This window comes from Coregonus lavaretus, assembly GCF_964263955.1.
Source record: "Coregonus lavaretus genome assembly, chromosome: 19".
Taxonomy (NCBI): Eukaryota; Metazoa; Chordata; class Actinopteri; order Salmoniformes; family Salmonidae; genus Coregonus; species Coregonus lavaretus.
The window spans coordinates 30,863,295-30,877,113 of NC_140006.1; the positions used below are offsets into that span (position 1 = coordinate 30,863,295).

General features: G+C 44.0%; 1 protein-coding gene across 1 annotated transcript in view; it reads left to right on the forward strand.

Annotated features, from left to right (window-relative positions):
* LOC311147253 (partitioning defective 3 homolog) overlaps positions 1-13,819 on the forward strand; it is a 308,941-nt gene that overhangs the window by 80,476 nt on the left and 214,646 nt on the right. Inside the window, exon 2 of the mRNA XM_084183924.1 lies at positions 495-596. Coding sequence (XP_084040050.1) covers positions 495-596 — 102 coding nt within the window. The remainder of the gene's footprint in view (positions 1-494; positions 597-13,819) is intronic.

Genomic DNA, 13,819 nt, shown 5'->3' on the forward strand with positions numbered 1-13,819 from the left:
CTCGGTCTCTGTCTCTCACTCACTCTTTATTTCTTTCTCTCACTTTCTCTCCGTCTCTCCTTTCTTGGATGTTTCCCGTCACTCTTATTGTTGATTCTGTGGACATGTTGACCATTTTTTCGAAGATCCATATCTGTTATGCGTTTCGTGTTGTGTTATGGCCCTAGCCGGGACATTTCCTGTAAATGGAACCAGATTGTAACGCAGGTCATCCTCCCAGTATTGTAAAGGATTGTCAGTCTGTACAGTATAAGTGGTATAATGTGGCTACCCTCAGGGCTGTCTTCACGTCTCTGTGCTCTTAAACCGTCTCAGCCCTGTCAAGACTGGCCCTAAACATCTCTCTCTCTCTTCTTTCTCTCCTCGCCGTCCCTCTCCCCTTCTCTCTATGTGTTGGATGCGTATGTCTACCAGGGACAATGGGATATGAAAAATACCCATTTCCCTTGCTCATACAGTCAATGGACAATACATTCATCTTCTTCTCCTCCTAGGATGCCAGCTACTGGTTACAGGTGCACCGGTTGGAACATGGGGACGGAGGTATCCTGGACCTGGATGACGTGCTGTGTGATGTGGCTGATGACAAAGACCGGGTAAGGGAACTGAAGCATGGGGTGATCTAGTGGTTTAAGAGAGTGGGTTTGAGTCCGACCCGCTGTTTTCTAGCACACCATCTCTCCTATCCTCCTGCCTGTCCTGTCAATCATTCACTGTACTATAATACAAACGTGGGGGTAAATGCTCCTTTAAAAAAAGACAGGGTAAGGGAAGTCAAGCAAGGGCCATGTGCCATCATGTATAAAGGATGACATGAGATAGAAGGGTGCGAACCAGAGGGACGCAACTTGAATTTCCCTAGTTTTACAGGAGAGCAAAAACGCAAGGCAAAGGGGCATAAGTAGGTGCTAAAAAATAGCCTACACTGTACGTGAACAACCCTTTTGGCAACAACAACACTGGGTATCTGCTTAGTGCTTTGCCTGGCATTTGTTATTTGATGATACAGGTAGCTGCCAAAATAATGGAAAAACTTGAGGATACAATGTATATTGAAAGCAGGTTCTTCCACACAGAAGAAAAATCCCATCATGCTTAGGGTCATTTCTAAAAATGCTGGGCAGGGTATTATTTTGGCTACCGTGGCTATACCCCCTTGTGATGACAATGCCCCCATCCACAGGGCACGAGCGGTCACTGAATGGTTTAATGAGCATGAAAATGATGTAAGCCATATGCCATGGCCGTCTGTCACCTGATCTCAACCCAATTAAACACTTTCTGGAGCGGAGCCTGAGACGGCGTTTTCTTCCACCATCAACAAAACATAAAATGATGGAATTTCTCGTGGAAGACTGGTGTCGCATCCCTCCAATAGAGTTCCAGACACTTGTAGAATCTATGCCAAGGTGTATTGAAGCTGTTCTGGCTCGTGGTGGCTTAAGACACTTTATGTTGGTGTTTCCTTTATTTTGGCAGTTACCTGAATCATATTTGAACAACAGGAGGAAAAAACGGTTTCCACCCAATGACCATGGATGTCTTTCCTTTCCACTTCTAGACCTGTCCAGATTTGTCAAACCATATGTTTATTTTTCATCAATAACATAGTTTACTGCTTGGCTCATCTATATACAGTTGAAGTCGGAAGTTTACATACACCTTCACCAAATACATTTAAACTCAGTTTTTCACAAATTCCTGACATTTAATCCTAGTAAAAATTCCCTGTTTTAGGTCAGTTAGGATCACCACTTTATTTTAAGAATGTGAAATGTCAGAATAATAGTAGCGAGAATGATTTATTTCCGCTTTTATTTCTTTCATCACATTCCCAGTGGGTCAGAAGTTTACATACACTCAATTAGTATTTGGTAGCGTTGCATTTAAATTGTTTAACTTGGGTCAAACGTTTCAGGTAGCCTTCCACAAGCTTCCCACAATAAGTTTGGTGAATTTTGGCCCATTCCTCCTGACAGAGCTGGTGTAACTGAGTCAGGTTTTAGGCCTCCTTGCTCGCACCGCTTTTTCAGTTCTGCCCACAAATTTTCTATAGGATTGAGGTCAGGGCTTTGTGATGGCCACTCCAATACCTTGACTTTGTTGTCCTTAAGCCATTTTGCCACAACTTTGGAAGTATGCTTGGGGTCATTGTCCATTTGGAAGACCCATTTGCGACCAAGCTTTAACTTCCTGACTGATGTCTTGAGATGTTGCTTCAATATATCCACATAATTTTCCTTCCTCATGATGCCATCTATTTTGTGGAGTGCACCAGTCCCTCCTCCAGCGAAGCACACCCACAGCATGATGCTGCCACCCCCGTGCTTCACGGTTGGGATGGTGTTCTTCGGCTTGCAAGCCACCCCCTTTTTCCTCCAAACATAACGATGGTCATTATGGCCAAACAGTTCTATTTTTGTTTAATCAGACCAGAGGACATTTCTCCAAAAAGTACAATCTTTGTCCCCATGTGCAGTTGCAAACCATAGTGTGGCTTTTTTATGGCGGTTTTGGAGCAGTGGCTTCTTCCTTGCTGAGCGGCCTTTCAGGTTATGTCGATATATGACTAGTTTTACTGTGGATATACAGTGAGGGAAAAAAGTATTTGATCCCCTGCTGATTTTGTACGTTAGCCCACTGACAAAGACATGATCAGTCTATAATTTTAATGGTAGGTTTATTTGAACAGTGAGAGACAGAATAACAACAAAAAAATCCAGAAAAACGCATGTCAAAAATGTTATAAATTTATTTGCATTTTAATGAGGGAAATAAGTATTTGACCCCTCTGCAAAACATGACTTAGTACTTGGTGGCAAAACCCTTGTTGGCCATCACAGAGGTCAGACGTTTCTTGTAGTTGGCCACCAGGTTTGCACACATCTCAGGAGGGATTTTGTCCCACTCCTCTTTGCAGATCTTCTCCAAGTCATTAAGGTTTCGAGGCTGACGTTTGGCAACTCAAACCTTTCAGCTCCCTCCACAGATTTTCTATGGGATTAAGGTCTGGAGACTGGCTAGGCCACTCCAGGACCTTAATGTGCTTCTTCTTGAGCCACTCCTTTGTTGCCTTGGCTGTGTGTTTTGGGTCATTGTCATGCTTGAATACACATCCACAACCCATTTTCAATGCCCTGGCTGAGGGAAGGAGGTTCTCACCCAAGATTTGACGGTACATGGCCCCGTCCATCGTCCCTTTGATGCGGTGAAGTAGTCCTGTCCCCTTAGCAGAAAAACACCCCTAAAGCATAATGTTTCCAACTCCATGTTTGACGTGGGGATGGTGTTCTTGGGGTCAGACAGTATTCCTCCTCCTCCAAACACGGCGAGTTGAGTTGATGCCAAAGAGCTCGATTTTGGTCTCATCTGACCACAACACTTTCACCCAGTCCTCCTCTGAATCATTCAGATATTCATTGGCAAACTTCAGACGGGCCTGTATATGTGCTTTCTTGAGCAGGGGGACCTTGTGGGCCCTGCAGGATTTCAGTCCTTCACGGTGTAGTGTGTTACCAATTGTTTTCTTGGTGACTATGGTCCCAGTTGCCTTGAGATCATTGACAAGATCCTCCTGTGTAGTTCTGGGCTGATTCCTCACCGTTCTCATGATCATTGCAACTCTACGAGGTGAGATCTTGCATGGAGCCCCAGGCCGAGGGAGATTGACAGGTCTTTTGTGTTTCTTCCATTTGCGAATAATCGCACCAACTGTTGTCACCTTCTCACCAAGCTGCTTGGCGATGGTCTTGTAGCCCATTCCAGCCTTGTGTAGGTCTACAATCTTGTCCCTGACATCCTTGGAGAGCTCTTTGGTCTTGGCCATGGTGGAGAGTTTGGAATCTGATTGATTGATTGCTTCTGTGGACATGTGTCTTTTATACAGGTAACAAGCTGAGATTAGGAGCACTCCCCTTAAGAGTGTGCTCCTAATCTCAGCTCGTTACCTGTATAAAAGACACCTGGGAGCCAGAAAAATCTTTCTGATTGAGAGGGGGTCAAATACTTATTTCCCTCATTAAAATGCAAATCAATTTAACATTTTTGACATGCATTCTTCTGGATTTTTTTGTTGTTATTCTGTCTCTCACTGTTCAAATAAACCTACCATTAAAATTATAGACTGATCATGTCTTTGTCAGTGGGCAAACGTACAAAATCAGCAGGGGATCAAATACTTTTTTCCCTCACTGTAGATACTTTTGTACTTGTTTCCTCCAGCATCTTCACAAGGTCGTTTGCTGTTGTTCTGGGATTGATTTGCACTTTTCGCTCCAAAGTTCGTTCATCTCTAGGAGACAGAACGCGTCTCCTTCCTGAGCGGTATGACGGCTGCGTGGTCCCATGATGTTTGTACTTGCGTACTATTGTTTGTACAGATGAACATGGTACCTTCAGGCGTTTGGAAATTGCTCCTAAGGATGAACCAGACTTGTGGAGGTCTACAATGTTTTTTCTGAGGTCTTGGCTGATTTCTTTTGATTTTCGCATGATGTCAAGCAAAGAGGCACTGAGTTTGAAGGTAGGCCTTGAAATACATCCACAGGTACACCTCCAATTGACTCAAATTATGTCAATTAGCCTATCAGAAGCTTCTAAAGCCATGACATAATTTTCTGGAATTTTCCAAGCTGTTTAAAGGCACAGTCAATTTAGTGTATGTAAACTTCTGACTCACTGGAATTGTGATACAGCGAATTATAAGTGAAATAATCTGTCTGTAAACAATAGTTGGAAAAATTACTTGTGTCATGCACAAAGTAGATGTCCTAACCGACTTGCCAAAACTATAGTTTGTTAACAAGAAATTTGTGGAGTTCTTGAAAAACAAGTTTTAATGACTCCAACCTAAGTGTATGTAAACTTCCAACTTCAACTGTATGTATCTGTCTATTTATTTAGAAAAGGCTTGTGCTACTTCACTCACCCCTCTCCACAAAATAAAGACAATGACCGCATCCCAAATGACACCCTATTCCCTATACAATGCACTACTTTTGACCAGGGCCCATAGGGCTCTATATAGGGAATCGGTGCCATTAATGACAGACACAGCTAGCTAACACACAGCGTACAGAGTTGTAAGCTGCTGCCGTTGCCCTCTGGCCACTCGTCTCATTTCCTCTCATCACTCACTGTTGTTTCCCACCATTATGAAATGAGGATGATGGAAGGAGGAGAGATTATCCTCTGAGTGAGGGACACTAGGGCTTACAGATGTCACCAAGGGTCACATTCTCAGCTGGGTCTGCTGTGCGCCAAGGCCACTGGGCTATATCATAATCACTGTGTCACCGCAACACACTGGACTGAGTGTTACCATAGTAATGTAAACATTAGGATGCTGTAATGAGAATGAATCCAAGTGGGAAAACTCAACCGGATGTAGGCTTCGTACAGTGTGTATTGCGTATACTAGTGATGACATTTTAGACTGACGTCCTTCTTACACCGTGGATAAAAAAATAAAAAATAAAATGTAACCTTTATTTAGCTAGGCAAGTCATTAAGAACAAATTCTTATTTGCAATGTTGGCCTACACCGGCCAAACCCGGTCGACGCTGGGCCAATTGTGCGCTGCCCTATGGGACTCCCAATCACAGCAGGTTGTGATACAGCCTGGAATCGAACCAGGGGGTCTGTAGTGACACCTCAAGCACTGAGATGCAGTGCCTTAGACCGCTGCCCCACTCGGGATGTAGCAATCCTGTTTAATGTGAGTGACTCTTACCAGAGTTCACTGCCTGATTTGGGCGGTATCCAGACCATGGTGTGTGTTTGTTTGAGACTGTATGTGTATCTAGGGTTCCATCCAATTGGAGACAGATTTTCATGCAAATATTCAAAAATCTGCATAAAAACAATATGCATATTTTCCCACAATGTTACCATCAAATTGACTTGTTGGGGATAAAAGGCTGTGCGTGATGACATAGTGCACATAAAAATACCTTTTGCGTTTAATTTCCTATGTACCTAATAAAAATAAAAAAGAGTTAAATGGGTTTACATCGCATTTTCAACTCTACTGATGGTTTTCTCACCAGAAATGTTGGCGTTATATAGCGAGTGGGCCTACTCTTGGACTGGCATGTGCACTGTAGACAACAGGGTGCAGAAACAGTACAGTATCTGCACGCTGTTGCCTAGAGCGCATGTATAGCCTACATGATGAGATTATTATGGACAAAAGAGCAATATTATTTTTATTTGTCGAACGGCAGCCAAGCATCGGATAATTTCACCAGAATAAGACCCTCAATATTTATTGGAAAGGAGCATCAAGCTCATCACTGTGCACTTTCACCACCTTGTGAAGTTCATCTTAATTTATTACATCTGTAGACTAATAAACTGCATGCTTTCCCGACGAGTCGAAGTGGGAGGATCACAATATGTCATTGTGTGACTATGATGGTTATTATATCAATATCTGCACATTTCCACCGACATTTCTCACATAATTCATTTTACAGACACAAAAAGATCCCAACTTGTCTAGCATATTTTGTTTTGTGAAGATTTGGAAAGTTCACCGAAAAATGTTCTGTTTCAATCAGGCCTGTCGAGAATTTTTTGCCATGTACTTTACTGGCATAAAAAGGCTGGATGGAGACTTGGTTAGTGTCTGTGTGTGTGTGTTTAACCTCTAATGGGGACAGTGACATATGGGTGACTCTCTCTCACTCTGTCTCACTGGATGATGGAACAGAAACTGTTGCAGGAAATAAACTGTGGCTTTAGCATTTTGCCTCGCTGTTGTCTATTAGATTATGGCCCAGGCCCGATTTAAAGCCTATGATTCTGTTCAAGGGGAATGGATGATGGCTGAGACTGGGATTGGATGTGAGTGACAGCTTGAATTAATCAGCAGAGGGGATAGAGCAAGGGGGGGGGAGAGCAGCTTCAATCAGTTATCGGTGTAGTTAGTAAACATGCAGTTAGTGGCTGATTTTGAAGCTTCTCTCCACAATAACTGGTTAGGGTTAGTGGATAAGCTTCTCTCCACAATAAAAGTGGTAAGCCCTTCTACGTCAATGCCGTGACCTTAGGGCTGGTACAATTACCGTATAGCTGTGTAATCGACGGTGATGGATGAAGACCGTCATGAAAATAAAATAACCGTTATAACCATAAAAACAAAACTACAATTCAAACGAACAGCTGACTGAATGACCACAATGCAGCAGCAGCACACATAGATAGGGAGAGAATGAATAGAACGGGCTTGGAACCTCTAACCCTGGCAATTTGACTGGTAAACTCATGTGTAACGAACAAGAAGGCCCGCACACTGTTAAAGCTCCCAATTCACCGCTATATTGACAACGTTTCGATACGAAACGGATCTTTGTCAGGTCAAAACGCATGGGTACACTCAGAATGGCCGCCTGGTATTGTGATGAAATAATTCCCATGGTACTGTCATATGTTCCTTCAAATTATTAACCCTTTAGACCCCAGTAGAATTCTAGAATGCTGCTGTAGATTACTGAGAATTCTCAAGATAAAGCAACATTTCTCACACATTTCAAACAAACATAGCCAAAAACATAGAACGAATGACAATTACAAGTTAACTTAGTTTTAAAGAGCACAACCTCTTCTTTAATGACACCACATTCATGTCAATAGGAATAACACTCATTTTGTCTTCCATTGTGTAGACAGTCACTATCAAAAAACGATTAACACTCAACACAACAAAAAACGAGAGTATTTAATTTGTAGTAAATTTGACTGAATTACTCACTATAAAATGTGCAAAGTATAATAATCTATTATACTTATACAGTGAGGGAAAAAAGTATTTGATCCCCTACTGATTTTGTACGTTTGCCCACTGACAAAGAAATGATCAGTCTATAATTTTACTGGTAGGTTTATTTGAACAGTGAGAGACAGAATAACAACAAAAAAATCCAGAAAAACGCATGTCAGAAATGTTATAAATTGATTTGCATTTTAATGAGGGAAATAAGTATTTGACCCCCTCTCAATCAGAAAGATTTCTGGCTCCCAGGTGTCTTTTTATACAGGTAATGAGCTGAGATTAGGAGCACACTCTTAAGGGGAGTGCTCCTAATCTCAGTTTGTTACCTGTGTAAAAGACACCTGTCCACAGAAGCAATCAATGAATCAGATTCCAAACTCTCCACCATGGCCAAGACCAAAGAGCTCTCCAAGGATGTCAGGGACAAGATTGTAGACCTACACAAGGCTGGAATGGGCTACAAGACCATCACCAGGCAGCTTGGTGAGAAGGTGACAACAGTTGGTGCGATTATTCGCAAATGGAAGAAACACAAAAGAACTGTCAATCTCCCTCGGCCTGGGGCTCCATGCAAGATCTCACCTCATGGAGTTGCAATGATCATGAGAACGGTGAGGAATCAGCCCAGAACTACACGGGAGGATGTTCTCAAGGCAATGTTCTCAAGGCAGCTGGGACCATAGTCACTAAGAAAACAATTGGTAACACACTACGCCGTGAAGGACTGAAATCCTGCAGCGCCCGCAAGGTCCCCCTGCTCAAGAAAGCACATATACAGGCCCGTCTGAAGTTTGCCAATGAACATCTGAATTATTCAGAGGAGGACTGGGGGAAAGTGTTGTGGTCAGATGAGACCAGAATCGAGCTCTTTGGCATCAACTCAACTCGCCGTGTTTGGAGGAGGAGGAATGCTGCCTATGACCCCAAGAACACCATCCCCACCGTCAAACATGGAGGTGGAAACATTATGCTTTGGGGGTGTTTTTCTGCTAAGGGGACAGGACAACTTCACCGCATCAAAGGGACGATGGACGGGACCATGTACCGTCAAATCTTGGGTGAGAACCTCCTTCCCTCAGCCAGGGCATTGAAAATGGGTCGTGGATGTGTATTCCAGCATGACAATGACCCAAAACACACGGCCAAGGCAACAAAGGAGTGGCTCAAGAAGAAGCACATTAAGGTCCTGGAGTGGCCTAGCCAGTCTCCAGACCTTAATCCCATAGAAAATCTGTGGAGGGAGCTGAAGGTTCGAGTTGCCAAACGTCAGCCTCGAAACCTTAATGACTTGGAGAAGATTTGCAAAGAGGAGTGGGACAAAATCCCTCCTGAGATGTGTGCAAACCTGGTGGCCAACTACAAGAAACGTCTGACCTCTGTGATTGCCAACAAGGGTTTTGCCACCAAGTACTAAGTCATGTTTTGCAGAGGGGTCAAATACTTATTTCCCTCATTAAAATGCAAATCAATTTATAACATTTTTGACATGCGTTTTTCTGGATTTTTTTGTTGTTATTCTGTCTCTCACTGTTCAAATAAACCTACCATTCAAATTATAGACTCATCATGTCTTTGTCAGTGGGCAAACGTACAAAATCAGCAGGGGATCAAGTACTTTTTTCCCTCACTGTAAATATTAAAAAAATAATCCAAAATGTAACCAGAGGACAATATTCAGAAAGTATTTCAAAACCCACACAAAGTAGGCTATTTGATTGACAACGATTCTTACTTCTGTAAAAATGCAAACAACTATTCAGAGACCATTTAATAATGTAGATACCCCCCTCTCAATAAGATTTAGTACAGACCAGGCCTGAAACAAAATGTAGAAGTAGTAGCCTACTTTGACAACAATTCAGTAATTGCAGACATATTCAGAGAGAAGATACAAAATACAATTTTAAAAAGTACACAATTTCCCTATAAGATTTGTAGCACAAATTAATATTTCACCCTGTCACTTCAGTGTTTGCATTTAGCCTACAACATGTCATGGAACTTCTGGATGCATGGCCCAATGCTGCAAAGTTGCACAGAACACGTAGAGCACTCAAAGGAAGTTTCTACACATCTCCCACTCTTTGCCCTGCGTCCACTCCGGATGCACACCACACACCGTCTCTTGCACCCTTTAAACTTACCCAGGGAGTGGCCTGCTTTCAAATTATGAGTAACAACTCTGTCCACACCCCCTGGTGCCACACCCTTGGCTCCCCGCTTCCTGCCACTGTAGCCAAGTGAATGCAGAAGCTGCATTTTGAATGCCTTCAGGGACGAGCGCCTGCGGTTTCTGGGAAGGGGCCTTTGCAGGGTCCCCCACATTGGTCTTCTGACGCCGCCCTCAGGGTACCATAGATGAGTAGCAATATGACACGCAACCGCTTGGAGCAGCTATATAGGTACATGAACTTTTCGGATCCCAATTCAACAAATGAGACAGACATATTGCACAAAGTAAGCTGTGTGCTACAAAGGTGAATGGTGAGATTTGGGGCAGACACATTCCATGGAAGCACAGGCTCTCTTCTCTGGTGTCCTATCCCTCCTCTCCATGTTCCTCTTTCTCGCCATGTCTCGCTCACACCCTATTCCCTGTGGGCCCTGGTCAAAAGTAGTACACTACATAGGAAATAGAGTGCCATTTGGGACACACATTACATGTCTGTATACTTTGAAGTGCCGGTCAGTTTAGTCTGTTTCTCTACAGCCATAGAAATAGAATGAATATACTTGAATGAGTAGGGGGGGACTTGGGGATTTCCCGTTCTATTCATTCCAGTTCTGTGGCTACAGCAGTTATCTGACCTCGAGTTAATTCCATAGCTGTATGTTGCCATAATAGGCTACTAGGCCTATAACCACTCCACTAAACATGACTCGCACTCTCCTGGCAACTCGCTCCGCATCTCTGACATGTGTGAGATGCTTTTGAAAGACTGTGGAGAAGGAATGGTTGGCCTGGTGAAGCGATGTGGCTTTTATTGGGTTACAGTGTGTCATCGCTGCTGCCAGGAATGGTGGCAGACAGCTCAGGGATTCACTGAGTGTTTTTCCAGATGCTGTGTTTCTTTCCGTCCCTCCCTCCATCCATCCCCTGTCCTCTCCTCTCCTCTGGCCTACAGTCCAGCCTTGAGCCTTGATGGCATTCCTGTCTTTAACGGTCAGTCAATGTCCTCCCTGCCTTGCCTAGTAATTACACAGAGAGATGGAGGATAGTAGGGTATTCAGTACACACACACATACCCTTGGTGTCAGGTGACTGGCGTGTCCCTGCACACTCCTGGGGTCGTGAACTTTTCAGGGCTTTGCTGTGCCAACCCCACATTCTCCATGTGTCTGGGTGGACACACACACAGCGGACTCCGTGTGTCTGGGCAGGGCAGACAGCTGCACGGACCACCGCCACTTAATCACTTCTCGACGGACACACACACACACACACACTTCTGTGTAAATACATTTAAATTCAATCACTTTAACCTTAACATTAATGTTTTGGCATTCAGGTTCACAAAGTCACTTTCTGAGCACTTCTACAATGGGAAAATAATTATTGAAGGTTTTGTTCAAATCGAAAGGGGTGCTGTCAAAAAGTGATATAAGGGTAAATCCATTTAAATTCAATCAAACACACGCACATGGACGGACGAAGGCTAACCTGTCTATCTGTCAGTGTCGTGGCTGGGCGCGTTTCATGACGGACCCAGGGTGGAGGACCAGTGGGCTGGGCTCGATAAAGACCTGGCCTGGGTTATTTTTTATCTGTGCTTGATTGAGCTTGCCTGGCTTAATGGACCAATAAAATACTCCCAAAACGGTACACCCTGCCCAACTGGTACTCTGGGCATTTGCTGTAGCCTGCATAAAGTATTTGAAAGATTTCAAGTGGTATTTGAACCCAGGTCTGATTTATACCTGTCTGTTTGCTGTGTGCAGGGACCCTGGTAGCAGATTAACACCCAAGCTGACACCAACAGACAGGTATAAATGTCCTGTCCCAACACATCATAAAATAACCAAGTGTGTCTCAAATGGCACCCTATTACCTATACACTGAGTGTACAAAACATTAGGAACACCTTCCTAGTATTGAGTTCCACCCCCTTTTGCCCTCAGAACAGCTGTCGGATCATGGACTCTACAAGGTGTCAAGCGTTCCACAGGGATGCTGGCCCATGTTGACTCCAATGCTTCCCACAGTTGTGTCAAGTTGGCTGGATGTCCTTTGGGTGGTGGACCATTCTTGATACACACGGGAAACTGTTGAGCATGAAAAACGCAGCAGCGTTACAGTTCTTGACACACTCAAATCGGTGCGCCTGACACCTACTACCATACCCCGTTCAAAGGCACTTCAATCTTTTGTCTTGCCCATTCGCCCTCTGAATGGCACACATACATAATCCATGTCTCAAGTCTTAAAAATCCTCCTTTAACCTGTTTTCTCACCTTCATCTACACTGATTGAAGTGGATTAAACAGGTGACATCAATAAGGGATCATAGCTTTCATCTGGATTCACCTGGTCAGTCAGAACAGTTGTTCTTAATGTTTTGTACACTGTGTATAGTGCACTACTTTTGCCCAGGGCCTATAAGGATATGGGGAATAGGGTGCCATTTAGGACACACCCCAGCCAGTCAAACCACTGTCAAGGCAAGTGCCTCAGTGTTCCTATGACTGGAATCCCTGTCTGAATGTGACATACTGTTTTCCCCCCTATGGCATGCTTGTCTGGATGGAATGGGGTAAGACTGACTCACTCCTGCCCTGTCCTGAATTACAGGACACCCCTCAAGGTGGAAGGCAAGGGTTTGGTTTCAGTATTTTGATCTTATTGAGACAGAGATGTGGAAATGAGCAGGGGGACAGAGAGGTCGGGAGATGCTGAGTAGCGGTGGGGCCAGGATACGTACCCACGTTGAGGGGTGACCTATCAGGCCAATGTGCTGCATAGGGTGGCGTTACCCGCTATACCAGCCTCAGGCACAGGGTTTGGTCTCTCAATCGTACACCTGCTGAAAATGAAGCAATGTGGCCTTGTGCTCCATAGAGAAGGATGGTGAGTTAGTTAAACATCCATTTGTGAAATCAAGCAAATCCACCTTTATCGACAAACCCTGCAGTGTTCCCCTTTGGCAGGGTGCTGTTCGATCGTGTTATATCCACGAAAACACAAATGTTTACATGTATTGCTTTTGGGGCCTCTATATTTAGCTCGCTTGTTTGTCCGCCAAGTGCATTGATTTTCGGAGCACACAGATGTTTTACGATGCTATGAAAAGGATGAGTATTGACCCCATTAGAATACATACTGTTACTTATGAGCGATGACTGTTATGTATTCCAAAGCATTAATTATGGTTGTGCAGAAAGAAAAAGCTATGAGCTTACAGTGAGGGGAAAAAAGTATTTGATCCCCTGCTGATTTTGTACGTTTGCCCACTGACAAAGACATGATCAATCTATAATTTTAATGGTAGGTTTATTTGAACAGTGGCAGCATTCCTCCTCCTCCAAACACGGCGAGTTGAGTTGATGCCAAAGAGCTCGATTTTGGTTCCATCTGACCACAACACTTTCATCCAGTTCTCCTCTGAATCATTCAGATGTTCATTGGCAAACTTCAGACGGGCCTGTATATGTGCTTTCTTGAGCAGGGGGACCTTGCGGGCGCTGCAGGATTTCAGTCCTTCAAGGCGTAGTGTGTTACCAATTGTTTTCTTGGTGACTATGGTCCCAGCTGCCTTGAGATCATTGACAAGATCCTCCCGTGTAGTTCTGGGCTGATTCCTCACCGTTCTCATGATCATTGCAACTCCACGAGGTGAGATCTTGCATGGAGCCCCAGGCCGAGGGAGATTGACAGTTATTTTGTGTTTCTTCCATTTGCGAATAATCGCACCAACTATTGTCACCTTCTCACCAAGCTGCTTGGCGATGGTCTTGTAGCCCAATTCCAGCCTCGTGTAGGTCTACAATCTTGTCCCTGACATCCTTGGAGAGCTCTTTGGTCTTGGCCATGGTGGAGAGTTTGGAAT